The sequence below is a fragment of the Candida oxycetoniae genome, assembly GCF_023343755.2.
Source record: "Candida oxycetoniae strain CBS 10844 chromosome Unknown scaffold13, whole genome shotgun sequence".
Lineage (NCBI taxonomy): Eukaryota > Fungi > Ascomycota > Pichiomycetes > Serinales > Debaryomycetaceae > Lodderomyces > Lodderomyces oxycetoniae.
Genome location: NW_026055409.1, coordinates 168470 through 185210, shown reverse-complemented (window position 1 = coordinate 185210; position 16741 = coordinate 168470). Strand labels below are relative to the sequence as shown.

The 16741-nt window shown below is 38.6% G+C and overlaps 7 protein-coding genes across 7 annotated transcripts; 3 read left to right on the top strand and 4 right to left on the bottom strand. All coding sequences in view use genetic code 12, as the record gives it.

Moving 5' to 3' along the window:
- Positions 1–917: 917 nt before the first annotated feature.
- KGF56_002090 (mitochondrial 54S ribosomal protein MRP49) lies at positions 918–1367 on the top strand (the record flags this gene model as incomplete). The annotated part of the gene is made up of 1 exon (XM_049323282.1): positions 918–1367. The coding sequence occupies one exon, from the start codon at positions 918–920 to the stop codon at positions 1365–1367; it is 450 nt and encodes a 149-aa protein (XP_049180879.1).
- Positions 1368–1550: 183 nt separating this feature from the next.
- Positions 1551–3728, bottom strand: KGF56_002089 (uncharacterized protein; the record flags this gene model as incomplete). Its single annotated transcript, XM_049323281.1, has 1 exon — positions 1551–3728. The coding sequence occupies one exon, from the start codon at positions 3726–3728 to the stop codon at positions 1551–1553; it is 2178 nt and encodes a 725-aa protein (XP_049180878.1).
- Positions 3729–4135: 407 nt separating this feature from the next.
- KGF56_002088 (uncharacterized protein) lies at positions 4136–5494 on the bottom strand (the record flags this gene model as incomplete). The annotated part of the gene is made up of 2 exons (XM_049323280.1): positions 4136–5262; positions 5473–5494. 2 exons carry the CDS (start codon positions 5492–5494, stop codon positions 4136–4138), a joined length of 1149 nt encoding a protein of 382 aa, XP_049180877.1.
- A 1006-nt stretch (positions 5495–6500) lies between these two features.
- On the top strand, positions 6501–7184 carry KGF56_002087 (uncharacterized protein; the record flags this gene model as incomplete). The annotated part of the gene is made up of 1 exon (XM_049323279.1): positions 6501–7184. The coding sequence occupies one exon, from the start codon at positions 6501–6503 to the stop codon at positions 7182–7184; it is 684 nt and encodes a 227-aa protein (XP_049180876.1).
- A 26-nt stretch (positions 7185–7210) lies between these two features.
- KGF56_002086 (glutaredoxin) lies at positions 7211–7549 on the bottom strand (the record flags this gene model as incomplete). Its single annotated transcript, XM_049323278.1, has 1 exon — positions 7211–7549. One exon carries the CDS (start codon positions 7547–7549, stop codon positions 7211–7213), a length of 339 nt encoding a protein of 112 aa, XP_049180875.1.
- Positions 7550–7844: 295 nt separating this feature from the next.
- On the bottom strand, positions 7845–10247 carry LIG1 (tRNA ligase; the record flags this gene model as incomplete). Its single annotated transcript, XM_049323277.1, has 1 exon — positions 7845–10247. The coding sequence occupies one exon, from the start codon at positions 10245–10247 to the stop codon at positions 7845–7847; it is 2403 nt and encodes an 800-aa protein (XP_049180874.1).
- Positions 10248–10597: 350 nt separating this feature from the next.
- Positions 10598–12508, top strand: EXO70 (GTP-Rho binding exocyst subunit; the record flags this gene model as incomplete). The annotated part of the gene is made up of 1 exon (XM_049323276.1): positions 10598–12508. The coding sequence occupies one exon, from the start codon at positions 10598–10600 to the stop codon at positions 12506–12508; it is 1911 nt and encodes a 636-aa protein (XP_049180873.1).
- Positions 12509–16741: the final 4233 nt, after the last annotated feature.

Here is a 16741-nt window from a genome sequence, read left to right as displayed (position 1 = left end):
GTGACACCATCGACACTATCTCGCTCTGCTCGTTAGTGGAGCACCATTGGCTAGTGACACTAGCAACACTTTGTAGGCACTATCTTGCTTTGCTCGATAGTTTGCTCGATAATGAAGCAACACTTTGTATCCTGATACCTTCTCATAATGTTGATACTCTCATAGCGAAACTATCGACCAGAGCCTCATCTATAAAACTCATCTATACATCTCATCTATACATCTCATCTATACATCTCATCTATACATCTCATCTATACATCTCATCTATACATCTCATCTATACATCTCATCTATACATCTCATCTATAGAAGTATCTACTAGTTAACAAACTATCATCAAGTAACCAAGTACCAACGGCTTCTTCAAAACTCTTCATTCAAAGGGCCTTCGACACAATCGAGCAGAGCGAGATAGTGGATCAATACTTAGTAGCTTGTATGGAAGAGAAAAGGAAATGGTAAAAACTCTTCATTTTAAGGGCCTCTTCAGAAACTTTTCATTCTACATACTCTCCTCTACTCTGCAGAGCAGAGTAGGTAACTATTAGTATAGTGAGTGGAATAGCCTCGGGTTCGGTTTTAAACTCACTAGTCTCTACTTCTACTGCTCCACTAGCTTACTAGTCTCTAGTTCTACTACCCCACTAGCTTACTACTCCACTAGCTCGCTTTGCTCACTGGTCTCTACTTCTACTACTCCACCAGCTTACTACTCCACTAGCTCGCTTTGCTCACTAGTCTCAAACGCTTTGCTCACTAGTCTCAAACGCTTTGCTCACTAGTCTCTACTTCTACTGCTCCACTAGCTCGCTTCGCTCACTAGTGTCGCATCTTCATTTTTTTCATCACATTTTTTTTTCAAATTTTTCAACTCATAATCATTACTGATAGTTGTCAGTTACAAACCACACCAGATGTCCCAATTAGCAGCCAAGTACACCCCAAAGATAACAAGACAGATCAAGAGGGTCAACAACTTAAGAGGAAGGCCGCTGAGCAGTTTCAAATTTGACGCTTCGAAATTTAAAGAATTTGAATTTTTCATTTACCATCAAAATCCATATATTTATAAGCCTGCTAGCGGTATATTGAGACTCTTTGAAACAGCCTTACCAACACTAAGATACCATAATCCAGATGTGCAGTTTACGATTACCAAGGTTGAAGTTAATGATCCGAAGGAGTTGCTAGAGTTACCTCTCATGGTGAAAATATATGGCGAAAATCCGGAAAATGTCCAAACGATTGATTGTACAAACAAACCACCGCATCAGATACTAAATGAGTTGGTAGAACTCACCAATGCCAGAAAATTAAAAAAGGAGGAAATACCATTTATACCATTGAGGCCTACAAAAAGATAGAAAGAAAATATTGATAATAATCTTGATAGTAAGAAGAAAAAAAAAATAGTTAATAATGCATTAAATGACTAAATCATGTACATATAAATATCAAGTAATTATGATGGTGCTGGGATGAAGAGCGGTGGTTTCGTCGTCGTCGTCGTCGTCGTCGTCTTCTTCTTCTTCTTCTCCAAGTGAAATTCAGCTTTGAAGAAACTTTAATAAAGCATCTTGACCTTTTGCTTCCATAAGCTTCTTTGTTTTGATAAGATCTTGGATCTCTTTGTACGACAATGTTTCTTTGCTGGTATCTCCCACCTCTATTTTCGCCGCTTTTAATAAAGCGTTCAAGTTTAATTGTTTTTGTCTATCTTTAATGGAATTGAGACTAGCAACAAGTTCTCTTTCACGTGGATTCTGCTCTAATCGACTTAGATAGTCATAGTCTTGATTTTGACTCACAATCTCCTTCTTAGTTTCAAACTTGTTGATGAAATCTAAGATTATCAGCTTTTCGGGAATTCTATAAATTGACAAACTTGGAGACGATGTGTTTGGAATACTCATCATTCTTGACCTTGGCGCATTCGAAATGCCGCTTGGGGTCACAAAAGTACCGGCATTAACTCGATTCCTATACTCGGGATGAATAGCATCCATATCGGCGCCCCAAGTGTCTAGAACCTGTTGTTGCTTAGAAGCATCCGGCTGAATATTTTCAAGCTTTACCCTACTGCTGCTACTGGTACTTGATTTGTCTTCAATAAATGGCTCAGCATCAAACTTCACCACAAAGTTCCCCATTGCCAAGATTTCCAAAAAATTACTTTTCAAAGAGCTCTCAATAACCTCTGTTTTCTTAAACTGTCTCATCTTGGGCAATCCGCGTGGTAATAAATCAGCCACATGATTCGGGCACCGCCACTTATCGCCAATTGTTTTTGGACCAAACATGGGATAATCAAGACAATCCACGTGGTATATGAGAGGACAATAGTCACATTTGATTAATGTGCGATGAAACTGTCCAGAGTCTCCACATTTATGACACAAGCGAGGATTGCCATTACTGTCATACAAAGTTTCAATTTCCAAGTCGGGGTTCCTGTTGAATCCTGCAATCTGCAAGCCGTTGTTTGTTTTGCTAACTGGAACTTCAGGCTTTTCTGTATCGTCGGAATAAGCGCCATAATCACCTGTAGTAACTCCTATAAATGTCTCCTCCCTCAAACGTCTAGGAAGTTCAAAAACTTTGGGGTTCTGTATTTGCAAATTATTGAGCAATTTCCCAAATATGCCTATTTCATTCCAATTGGGCAACAACAGAGGGTTTCTCTTTGCTATACATTCGTGACAAAACCAATCATCCTCTGGCGGCTCCTCTATCGGAGGGTCGCAACACGTGAAATGGAATGACTTGGGACACATTTCACAACATATAAAAACACCAGGACGGCCACAAGAAAAACAAAAATCATCATTATCCTTGTGTGTGTCTTCATTCGCCTCTTCCTCATGTGTCGTTGTGATCTTGGTATCAGGTGCTAGTAGCTTCGTACTAGTTACTTTCTGTGGAGATATAATCTTGATTTTTTTCAATGCATTTTTTGGTGTAGTTTTGTCGGATCTTTTGATTGGTTGGTGTTCTTGTTGTTGTTCTTGTTGCTGCTTTGGTGTTTTTACTATCAACTTCAATTTTCTTTGTCTCGCAAGGCGTGGTTTGGAGAAATCTACAGAATCTCGTAGCTCGCTATTTTCGGTTATATCCTCAGTAATCAGTGTTTGCAATCCATTGATATACCGACGTTCAATCTCAATCTTTTCGTTCCTCTTTTCGTCTTCGATTGAGTCGGGGGCGGCGACGGCAGAGTCGGGGGCAACGTTTCCATTATTTTCTTGATCCTTGCTTTTCCCACGTCTTAGCTTCTGCGGCCACAACGACTCTTTCTTTATTTTCGCAGAAGGAAACTCTTCCAAGGGTAAACCCGTATACCCTGGTGTCGGAGGCGCTAATGGTGGCTCCATGAATTTGTGTCTATCTTGAAAACACATTTGCGCATTTTCAATATCAGAAATGATATCTGAGCTCGAGCTCTCCCTAAACTCGGGACTGGCCGATAGTTTCGGCGTAGTCAACTCTTCCAATTGCGCTATTCGTGCAGACTTCCTCTTGCCAGTACCATTAGCAGCAGCGGCAACAACAACAGCAGCAGCAGCATCATCTACCTCTGGTGACCTTCGTTTTTTGCTAGCAACAGCTACCTGACTCTTAGCATTCAGATTATTCCCATTGACACCTAGTACCTGCCTCAGCGACGACCTTCCATTTGATGTTGACGAGCTCACAGAGCTGCTCCGACTACTTCCTTTTGATGCCATGCAAAATTCGAACCATATAAGTATATCGTCGAACCTCCAAAGTAGCCTTGCCCTACAGAGTTGGAAAAATGGAAGAAAAAAAAAGTGAAGAAAAAGTGAAGAAAAAGAGAAAAAGAGAAAAATTTACAGATATGATTTGAAAAATGTTGAAAATTTTGAAAGAGAGCCTAACTTCTTGCTTCCTTCCATCTGGAGATATCATAGAAGAGAAGGTTTATTATCCCAAAAGTCTCTCTCTCTCTCTCTCTCTTTCTCTCTCTTTTTTTTTTGTTTGTGTTGTAGTTGGGTTTTATATACAAAAAGGTCAAATGATTTTGATGATAAAAAAAATGTATCTGTTGTTTCCAACAGGGCACACGTGATGGTGCGGTAGTTCCTATAAGACTTTTTGCACAGTTCAAGCCAGTTTAGTTTTTCTTTTTTGGAACTTTTGAGTTTAATGGTTCTTGTAAAAGTTTCAATATTTCTTCATCGGTAACTTTTTTATCTGATTGATATAATTCTGAATCGAAAACAGGGCTGGCATACTTGACAATACCAGTTTTAGTGATTCCAAAAGTTGTGTAGAATTGGGCAACATACTCACCATCCTTCTCAACAACCACGTCGTAAGGTAGAAGGATCTTGTGATTTACCGGCTCTGCCAAACCTCCTCTCGATCTCTTAGGGTCCTCTAAATTACGGATATTGTATGGGAAAGGAAGGCTATTGCACTTGCCTTTGAACTCGCTAAGGATCTTGTGGGACATCTTCATTTTCAAAGCATAAGACTCACCTGTCAATTTGTACAACGAAGTTCTAAAATTTGATGGCTTAACTTTACCATCTTTTGAAGTTGAGATCAAAATATCTAAACCGTAAACGTCATTTTCTTCAAACTTGTGAGTGTCCATGCTGTTTTTGTTTTGTTTTGAGGGGTTTAAGATAATTTCCTTTGGGCCATATAATACAAGTCTTTCTTGGTTGTGGGACAACATATTCTCTAATGGAGTAACATCGAATTCTTTAGCAACCTTAGCAACAATATTGGTAATATCCCAATTCTTGTTACCTGGTTTGAAAGTTCTCAAGGCTGCCTCTGAAGCTATCCAAGCAGCTTGCAACAAGTCTGCTTTTTGTCCGGTGATTGGACCACTTGATTCTGCCTCACCGACAACAAACGTTTCACCAACAATTGATGGGAAGCCATCGATTTGGGCACCTAATTGAATACTCACAACATCGCCATTTTTCAACTCAATGTTCCCATCGTCGTCAGCAGTGATAGGAGCCAAATGGGCAGGAACATTGTTGGGGCTCACTGTTGTTGGAAATGCGATGCCCTTTGCAGTATTCTTGCTCTTTTTAGAATTGTAGATCTTTGACAATTCTTCTTCCAATAACTCATCACCTTTGACACATAAGTCGTAAGTTTTCGATCCATCAACAGCTGCTTTCTTTACTTGTGCTAAAACCCTGTTTGCAATTTCTCCTGCTGTTTTGTACTTGGCGACAACATCGGAATTTGTAATTGAGTGGTCAACAACTGGTGCTTCTAAAAGAAAAGACTGCTGTTAGTAACAAATTAATCTATCGAGCTGCCCACTATCGAGATGCCCACTATTGAGCAGAGCGAGATAGTGGAGCGACACTGACTAGCGACACTGACTAGCGACACTGACTAGGTGCCCACTATCGAGCTGCCCACTATCGAGCAGAGCTCGATAGTGGATAGTGGGTGCCCACATTGACTAAAAATACATACTGGTATCGGTTGTAGTGGACATCTTTTTAATGCTCTTTATTGATTAAAAAGAAAGATTTTTCGAATATTGGATGATTGAAAAAGTTTTTCTTAAAGTGAAAAACATAAAGTTTTTATGGCGGGGGGGAACATTAAGGGAAAGAGTAAAAGCCAAAGAGAGAAAGACAAAGAGAAAACGATGGTGTGTGTGTACAAGAACGAGAATGAGAACGAGAACGAGCGTTGGGAGAGATATCTTATATCTTGGACTTGTCTACCAATTGACATTGGATGATCTAGCGCGCCATACCTTTATATAGATCAACACCAATTGTGTAAATCCTCGACACTATCGACTATCGACACTATCGAGCAGAGCGAGATGGTGGAAAACACTAGCTCTTGACACTATCGACACTATCTGGCTCTTCTCGATAGTGGAGCACACTAGTTGCCACTGACACTACTCTCTACCTCTATTTCTCCACTAGCTCGCTTCGCTCACTAGTGTCGCAGCTCACTAGTCTCTACCTCTAGTAAAGCTTGTCGAAAGAAGAGAGAATAGTGCAGAGAGTGATACTAGTAGAGCTGATATAGTAATAGTATCCATCATCCACTATATATAACTAGTAATCTAAAATGTTGGTCAGCTACTAAAAGTGGTGGTATTAAAGTCTTGGGCGGTGACGAGGGTCTAGCAATCATTGGGCGACTAACGAGGACGAGCCTTGGTCGAAAAAAGGAAGGTGCTTTGGGCGAGAAAAGGCACGAGCCTTGGACATTGGGCGGCTAACAAGGATGAGCATTCGTGTCGCTAGTGTCGGTGTAGTCAGTGCTGCTCACTACTCACCACTTCTACTGCTCCACTAGCTCGCTTCGCTCACTAGCGTCGCTCGATGGTGTCGCTCGATGGTGTCGCTCGATGGATTCGCGGGCATTTTTATGTCGCACGATTATACCAGAAAACTCTACAACGAGTAAAGAAGTAACGATTGTTATTTTCCACCCCCTTACCTCTCACCTCTCCCCCCCCCCGTATGTCTTTCCACATGCCAAACTATATAGTATGTCTAAGTCACTTCTGTGAGCTCCATGGACCATCAGTAATTGCATGTACCCAGTTCACTAAATCTGAGCAAAAACAGGACAATTTACTATCATCCAATTCACGAGTGATCAATTGTTCATCGTGCCAGTTAGTACTCCCTCAAGATGCACTAAATCTATCGAGTCTATCTGATTCCAAGTCATTTGTCACGACGCATTATCCAAGCTCTCAAAAACGGTATGCTGCATTGACAAAGTTTGTCATGAAATCACTCTCAGTAGAAACGAATTTGGATTTGTCGAAACCAATGTTTTTTGGTGATGCAATCGATGGCTTTTGTATGAACAAGATTTTCAAAATTTACGATATAAACGCAAGAGGACAAGAGAGAAAGTATAGTTTAATGGTTATGAGTGACTCGGAGTCGCATTTATTGGAGAACTGGGATATTATCAGTCTATACTTTGTCGAAGTAATAAACTCAATCCAAGAGAAAGTACATAATATCAACGAAAAAATACACCAGCAAAATGGGTTAATGAACGGAAATCTAGTGGATAACGAAAAATACCTAAGAAGATCTATGGCTCGACCGAAATCCTTGGTTGAGTTAACGGGGGATGACCAAATATTTGTCAAGCTTCATCTATGGGCAATAGAGCTATTAAAGGATATAACCAGATGAGATGAGATGACATGACAGGGATTTTATCAAAGTAGCTGTTTCAACTTATTGCTCTGGTTCAAATTTTGCAAATCGGAGTTGCCACCAATATGCTTGCCATTGATGAAAATGTTGGGAACAGTTCTTTGTCCAGTAATCTCTTCCAAAGCACGCTGTATAGTGGCGCCGTCCTCAATAGTATCTAACTCAATAAGTTCATATGAAACGCCATATCTCGATAACAAATCCTTTGTAGCTCTACAGTAAGGACAATAAGTTTTCGAGTAAACAACAACCTTATTCGACGCAACAGTCAGCTCTATTGATTTCTTCAATTCTGGTGATACAGGTGGCTGTTCAAACATTGAGGTAAGCCAGGCAAACATCTATTCCTACGGCAAGAAAAGTAGAAACACCGTGGGTGAGATGAGTTCAATTGAAATTTCGCAAGAGAAAAAAAAAAAATTCAATCTCTCTGTACATACTTTTTGAATACACTAAGAGTTATTGCTATTGTTGCTCCTCTTCCTCTTCCTCCTCCTCCTCCTCCTCCTCTTCCTCCTCCTCCTCCTTCTCCTCCTCTTCCTCTTCCTCCTCCTCCTCCTTCTCCTCCTCTTCCTCTTCCTCTTCCTCTTCCTCCTCTTCCTCCTCCTCCTCCTCCTCCTCTTCCTCCTCCTCCGGTTAGAAAAATGCAAATATTTGTTGATGAGTGAGTGGTATGGCGGCTTGAAAGTTTCTCACTTCTATTGTATCGTTATCGAGATCATAAACTCCGTCCCTTTTCAACTCCTTACTATCCTTGTACAATGCCTGTAATGTTGCGTTGGAATCAACTGCCGTTGTAGGTGGGAAACAGCCAACAGTAATATGTAGATGCTCATTTATTGGATCAATGTCAACCTTTGTCTTGTTGGCATCGGTGGTCAATAATAGCTCGCATTTTATACAAATTAGCTTGCCCTTATTTATCACTACTTGTAGTAATCTCACATTGCTGAAAAAACTTAAATAATTCTTCCCAGCTTCGGTATCACCCAAGCCTAATGTCTCTACTAACTTTGTCCATTTGGCTTTAGCTTTATTGTTCGTTTTGGTGTTAGAGACATGGCCCAATGTAATATGGAACTCATCTTGTACAAATTTCTCTTTTTGCAATCTCAAGTACTCTTCATTTTCAGCAATCAACTCCAAACACTCTATGATGTGCTCGTAATGTATACCAATCCCATAATATAATGGTTTTTTTGGCTTCTTCACAGTCATATCTTTAAAAAATGTAGGCTTATACTCTAAGCTAGTCTTGAACATCTCTTCAATCACTTCCTCTGATGGCTTTGTTGGGATTAGCTTGGGGAAATTTTCCATAATATCGTTAATGATGATCTCGACATTCTCCAAAGATGAATCGCTTTTGGTGAGTTTCAAGTTGATAACGTGGTCAAATTGACAATCAGGTTGTTTCTCAGTATTTACAGGCTGGAACCGGTCAATAAACCCTTGCATAACCTTGGTGGCTAGCTCCTTGTCCTTATTGGATTTTATCAGTTGATGGTTATCACCTCTTTTTTCAACCCTTTCAAAAGTAATATCCCAAAGTTGCTGTTCGCTGATATCATGGACAAAATTTAGCCCAATAAATTTGATATCTATAAAATCATCCAAATGCTGTTTCCTCTTTTCAGCCACGGTTGTGAATATCTGCTTCCTTTCCCTGTACAATGAATTGTTTCTATCAAATAACACCACTGAGTGGACTTCTAATGCTTTTAAAGTTTGATCAGTAATTTTCAACTTTGACTTTCGTGAAATATTGTCATTCTGGATATGCACCCAGTCAGGAAATAGCAAGCTCAAAGTATTAAAAACTGTAGTCTTTCCGCATCCTATTGTTGCAATTGGAACAAACACATATTTGATGGTTTCCTCCGGCAGCAGCAGCAGCAGCAGCAGCATCAGCATGATACTCAATTTACCCATTTCCTCACTCAATTTTGCATCTAATGAGAGTAAATTCATCCCATTGGTTTCTTGTAAATGTTCCAAGAAGAGTTGTCGTACATGGATGATCCCAAATCCCCGTCTGTACCGTTCTTTCAAGTCTGGTTGTTCTTCAAATAGTTTTGCGGCAAATTCAAGATACTTTTTCGTTATAAATTTATTCTTTTTCATCTTTATTGAAAGTATTGGCGAACCATTTAGTAGTTGTCTTGTACCTTCACGAAACTGCCTGTACAACAAGTATGGCTCTTCAAATTTGTACTTGAAAAAAAAATCATCATCCTGATTCATTTTGCACCTCATTACAAATCCTTCTATTTCTCTTCCCCTGTATGTTCCTGTTTTCCCACACTCGTGTAAGAAGCGGAATAGTTCATTAGCGTCCTCAATTTGTAAATAATCGATAACTTTGAACCCCCACTCACGAGCAAACTCAACAACTTCTGATATCGCAAGAGTTTGAAATTTAATAGAATTGTAGTTCAATCCATGTAGATACAACCCAGCTTTATCCCTTGGATATGCCAAAACATGCTCTTCAAACTCATCGTCGCATAGTTCGGCAATTGCAGTTAAATTATGCAGGTATAAGTATTGTGCCAACTGTTTAACGCCTTCGTCTCCCAATTGTTTGCGAAGCTGCATTTCTCCTTCAAGAGCATGGTTTCTCTCAGTTCCTTCCCTCTGGCCAGTAGAGTGCTTCGAGCAAACAACTATATCACCACTGGATAAGCCGCTAATAAATATGATACAGCCATTTTCCTTTAGAGTTACATCGTAGGGACCCTTTGTCTTTTCAAGTAAATACTTCTCTTTAGTGAATGGCTTCTCACCAACATTGAAGAACTTGTCGTAGCCGCGAACAACTATGGCTTCATTGTTTAATGTAAAGAACCCTCTCGCCTGTACAGGTAAGTTGACATCTTCCTTGCCATAATCGAAATCCTGAAATTTCCATGAATCAATGGCAATTTTGGTATTATGAACAAAGTTTGTAAACTTTTTACACTTACCATTCCTCTTGATCTTGGTTGACTCTTCCAACCTTGAACATAGCTGGTTCACCGCTTCACGTGTATCTCTCATCCTTCCAAAAAAAAAAAAAAAAAGCAAAGAAAAAAAAAAAGAGGAAACAACCCAGAACCGCCTCTCTCTCTCAAAAGCTCTAGTAGTACCCAAAACTCAACTGCTAGCACACAACAACCTTCAACAGTAGTGATATTTTTTTTTTCACTTCTTCCCAAACTCATCTCATCTCATCTCATCTCATTTCACTAGCCGCCGTATCATGTGGTAGCGCGCGTGTCGGAAAAAATAATTTTTTTTTTTCAATTTTTCATGCGACAAGCGACAAGCGACAAAAAGTTGAAAAATACGAGACTTGCTTTTATAAAGAGGGGGTTAAAGCCTGGGGGGAGGGTATAAGTTACTTTAGAATGGCATATTATAGGGTTGACGTAGATGAGGCTGATGTTGCTGTGCTAAACCAAAACTTGGTGAAGTCGAAAGAATTATTTGACAGTATCAACAAGTCGTTGCAGAAGATATCTCAGAAAACACAGACGGCACATAGTACAATCAAGCCAGTACTTGCACAAGTGAATAAGTTAAGTGGGTCGAAAAAGGAGGTTGAAAAGGGGTTGGCGCTACTTTCTGAGATCGATGAGAGTGTTTCGCGGATTAATGGGTTTGAAAACTTGCTCAATAATAGTATTGAGACAATTGGACTATTGAAGTATATGTCTACATTGAGCCAGGCGCGAGAATTAATGAATCAAATCAAACCCAATTTTAAACAATTTAAAGGGATAGTTGACAATTTCGAAGCCGTTTTGGCGAGAGCGGAGCTAAAAGTGCAAAACTACATAGATTCTGTGTTGAACTCCGACGCCGATCTCTTGGTTGAAAAGAAGAATGATGTCAAGGTTATATTTGAGTATTTCATCAAACAGGGTAATGATCAGCATATAACCAGTATCTATGTGGAGAAACGTGGAAGGCAATTGTCTGCCAGGTTGAAGGCAGTAGAAGTGCAAGTGAAACCAACACAAATCGATGCTCCTTACGAGAAATTGCAAAATGGTATAAATAAATATACCGATGCAGTAGATGAAGCTGCCAAGCAGGAAATCCTCGTTCTCAAACAGTGTCAATTGCCATTAAAGTTGATTGGACCCATTCTGGAATATGCATTGAGCGAATATAACCAAGTATTATTATCCATATTCCTGCAATTGCAGGTTCAGCTAGATTCTCGCAATGAATCGAATTTGATCCTACTTGAAGTGGTTGACAACCTATTACGATTAGAGCATCTTTTGAAGAACCGCTATAATGTCAACAATGCATCATTTGATAAAAACCTCGACAATTTCATCAAGCTAGGATCATCACTTTTCCCTCATTTTATAAGGCAAGTGGATGCGAAATTTTCTACCTTGACGCAATTCACTGAATCGAGCATTCATCAGTTAACAGCGGACTCGATAAATATTGCACGTAAAATGTGTGAATTTAAGCAACCATTGATTAAACTAATTTCAACGCATACTGCCGGTGACTGGATCAATCCCGAGCCTAAACTAAACTACATTGGAACATTCTCGTCGCTACTTCCCAACTCAGTACAAAACTCGTCACCTGAATTCATGCTATCCTCGTATTTCACAGATATAATTGATTGTATAATGATAAACCTCCAAATAGGATTAGACAAGGGTGCCAAACATGCAGCATCATCAGGAGACCACCATCATCATCATTATCATTCAATGAAGAAATCAGCGCAGGGGTTCTTATTAGTGAGGAACTTGTACATGATTGAAACAATAATCAATAGGTCTCAAGATATCTTCAATATTTTAGGCACTAATGGCCAAGAACGAATTGCTAAATTGAAGAATCGATTTATCAAAATATTCCTTGAAGACTGGAGTTACGCATCGTATATAATTATAAAGGGAATGACTCAAATTGCCGCACAGTCGGGTCAAGTGACCTCGTCAACATCAGCAACAACAGCGACTGCAGTTGCAACCTCAGCAAACAACACCATTTCCTCTATTTCCACAGCGACAAATCTTTCTTCAAAAGAAAAAGACCAAGTTAAGGATCTATTTAGAAAATTTAACGAAGCCTTTGAGGATGCTTTGAGTAACTACCAAACTTTTAATTTTGGAGATCAAAATTTGAAACATCAATTGGCTATCGAGGTGAAGAAGCTTATTTTGAATGCCTATTTCAAATTGTATGATAAGTACGGAAATGTTGATTTTGCAAAGACAAAGAGCAAATATGTCAAATGGGACAGGAAGGAGTTTGAAAAATTGCTAAATGACAAATTATGAATAATCCGCACCATCAAATCTATGTCAATTAGGAAAATGACCAATAACTCCCGGACTTTTTCACAGCACACATTTTTTTTTTTACTCGACAACAAATGCCCACTTTTTCATCACATGAAGATTCTTTCTATTCCAACTCGTTTGTTAATAAAACCATAATCTCAACCGATAGTGTTAATGAAAAAAAAGGTGATTTTGACGTAAAATTCGGTCGTCATGTAGATTCATTGATATATTTCAGATCACAAAACTAAGTCAAACATCCCATTTCTTGAGTTGCACCAACTTTTTTTTTTTTCCCCAGAACCAAATCATATGCTAATGTCTGTAACTAGGCTGCTGTAGACCACCACCCAAGCTCTAAGATAAAGACTGTCACTTTTTATCTCTCTCTTTTGATGGTTCAAGGCGATGACTTATATATCCTGTCGTTAACGGGTTGTTGGATATTACTACTTTTCATATCTCGGTAGGTCCTATTTTTTCTTTTTTTTTTTTTCTTTTCGCAGCCATTAATTTTTTTTGCAGAGTGGGCAATAATTGTAATGTGTTCCAGGGGCTGATGAGCTCAATAGAGATTAGTTCGACACTATCGAGCAGAGCGAGATAGTGTTGTAACAAGCTAATGAGTGTTGCTCCACTATCGAGCAGAGCGACATAATGTTGTAACAAGCTAATGAGTGTTGCTCCACTATTGACATTATCTCGCACTACTCGAAAGTGTTGTAACAAGCTACTGAGCAGAACGAGATAGTGTTGTAACAAACTACTTGCTGTTGCTCCACTATCTCGCTCAGCTCGATAGTGGAGAACTCAATAGAGATTAGTCACTGATATTTTGGTTAATGGCATATAGTTCTACTAAGAAGATTAATACTAGTATGTCATAATTCAAGTTGTTTTTTTTTTTTTTTTTTTTTTTTTTTTTTACCAACCCTCCTTTCATCCTCCCTCCTATACACCTCTAATTGTCGACCGAAAATTTTTTGACTAATCTTCAACCCCTGACGCTACCTAACATCAATATGCAAACACGAGCCATCATGATCTCCTTAGCGCCAATTTCAGGTAATTATACATAACATGAGACATTATTATAGAAGACATATACGTTTGTCAAGTAACACCCATCAAAAGCATCAAACTCTGTCTTTCCAATTGTCTTTTTAATTATTATATTTTCTTTTTTGTTTGCTCCTTTGAAAGCTATATTACGACATTAGACCGCAGTAATTCACTACAATCCATTCCCAAAGCTAAAAAAAAAACCCTACCCTTGCATCATCCTTCAACAAGTTTCATATAATTGAAAAGGTAAATACAAAAAGCAATTAAAAGAAAAAACAAAAGGCTTTAGAAAGAAAAATACTTTAGTGTGTGCAAGCGGCGCTTTGATCATTAAATTAAACAAAAAGACAGAACTAGAACCAGAAATTCGCTAAAGAAGTAGATTCCATCACTCACTATCGAGGAATGAGATAGTGATTGGAAGAAGAATAACCCTTGGAGGAGAAGAGAAAGAGGAAAAACTGTTCATTGTTGATAGACACTAATTTGAAAATAATAGGTTGGGAGTTATATGTAGAGGTTATGGCAGGTGTTGGGGAACTCTATGGAGACTCTGTTTTAACACAGTAGACGTTTCCAATCAGGAAAAAAAGAGTGTGCGTTTAAAAATTGATTGTCACCGGGGCTTTTAATCATTGTATAGCGGTATATCTAAGTAATTAAGTGTCTGGTAACTAAACAAAAGTGCACTAGAGAACGTAACATCATTGCTGTATTTCAACCCATGTCAGTTTTAGTCAGTCAGTCAGTCAATTAGTTAATTAGGCGGCTAATCCAGTTTAATTGCATTTAAACAAACTTTAAATAAAACACTCAAAGGACAAAACCATAAAAGTGGCAGAAACCATCAAAAAAGACACATTCTCACGCACGCACGAGTTTTTGGTTGTTAATCTGCTTGGGAGCTGAATGTGGAATTAAAGTTTGAATTGTTACAGGTAAGATAAGTTTAAACGACTGAAATCGCCTTAAGGAGAAAAGGTCACATTGAGCTGACAATGTAGGGTAATTTGTCTAATATGAGAGGGGGGGTTACAAAATGAGGAAGAAGAAGTTACTAAGGAAAAGAGAATTTAGTGTGGAGGGACCGGCTTCTTGATCCAGCACCACCATGTTCACTCTCTCCTCCTCCTCCGTCTCTTCCCTCTTCTCTCCTCCTCCTCCGTCTCTTCCCCCCTTCCCTTCTCCTCCTCCGTCTCTTCCCCCCTTCCCTTCTCCCTCCACTTGAGGTGTCTTCCAATATACTTTCAACTCAATTCGCTACTAATGTCACCTCTCCAAATCATGTTTTTTCTTGGAGTCCTGGCTAAACAATTAATATGTCACATCACCAGTACAAGAAAAGAAAAGAAAAAAAGAAAATGAATAAAGAAAAAAAGAAAATGAATAAAGAAAAACTTTGAAATATTTTAGAAACAGAGTTGAAAAATTAATAATGGTGATATGAATGTAAAGTATTGTGTCAGTCAGCATGTCAAAAAAAAAAGGGTTTGTTTATGTGGAGAGGAAAGGGTGAAAAAGATGGTGAACAACAAAGCAAGGGTAATTTAAACATTGAAATGTTTCATACAGGAACTTGAAGAAAATGAAGTAGAAAAAGTTGCTCCTGGTACTTTTCTTTTTCCTTACACATATTAACACCTTTGTATAAATCAACCGATAATTGATACTCCGATAACTGATAGAAATATATTGATAGGTTTGACCTCTCTCCTTTTAGGGTTAACCTCTCTCCTTTTAGGTTTAACCTCTCTCCTTTTCTTCATTCTTAATCATTCATGGGTGAGACCATGCTACCATATATATTACCAGAGAGTTTCGAAATCAAATTTTTTCTTACATAATTATTATCCATTCTCTTATGTAAGTATGGGTCAATTCTTACATAATAAACAGTTAAGAATGCGGCCCAAAAAATAATCAAGGGTTTTCTTTGTTCTGCATGGTTTTAACCTGCTTGGGAAATCTATTACGACAGCGGTTCTTCTAAGCATAAACCTGCAGATATTGGTGAAACAAAGAGCGTTAAAACAAATAGAAACTTTCAAGAGAAATCCAAGAATAGAGTTAACACAGAAGGAGAGTCTTCCCTCCCCCCCCCCCCAAAAAAAAACAAAACAAAATGATAACACCAAGAGAGATGTGTTAAGTGACACTGGCACTGGCAGGTAGAATAATGTCATTACTCTTTTCTTGGTCCTTTCAAATTCCAAGTCAAAGTCAAACACTTAAAAGTTAAAAGTTAAAAGTTAAAAGTCAAAAGTCAAAAGTCAAACCTCGACACTGAAAGTGTTGAATACAAGAAAAAAATGTAAACCAAAAAGCCTAAATAATTGGGTTTATTAGGATGGGGGGGAGGAGGGGGGGGACAACAACCCACCCACTCTGATTCAAGGAAGTAACGTGAGAGGTCTATGTCAATAAACTCGATAACTCGTCTAACCACTATCTTTCTTCATTCCATTTCTTTGAAAGAAAGTTAAAGAGACATTTCCCGCGCGTATTAGTAAATCTTTATTATTCTTCTTCTTATTATTATTATTGTGAAAATGATCTTTCTGTTGTTGTTGTTGTTGTTGTTGCTTTAGTTGTTGTTGACATAAATGTTGCTTTTTAAAACAGTTGGAAAATGATAATAATGTGGGGGGAAGGATGGGAGGGGGGTTTGGGAATGAGGAAAAGCTGGTATTGTATTTAATACCAAGCCTATAAGTTTCACTATCAAAGAAAGAAAATAATGGAAAGAAAAGAAAATATCAACAAAGTACCCAGGCTTCAATATATTTTGTTGGAACCATTGTTTTTCAATTATTATTATTTATCAAATATCCTTTGACCAAGCCAAGAGAGTTTAGTTCTTGGTAACAATCCCTCTTGGGGAGGGGAAGAATGTACCAAAAAGCACAAGCACAAGCACAAGTATGGGGCATTCTTTATGGGATAATCAAAGGACAGGACAGGCTTTCTTCTGGAATTGTCACACGAGAAAAGCTGGTCTAGATTAGTTTTCCATATCAATTACGTCCGTTTCAGTGGTGCAACAGCATCTGTTGCACCACTGATTTCTTTCACATTCACCGATATCTCCTTCAATTAAAGCCAAATGAACCTTTAACCTTTACCTACCTATACCTTAACCTTTACCTACCTATACCTTAACCTTTA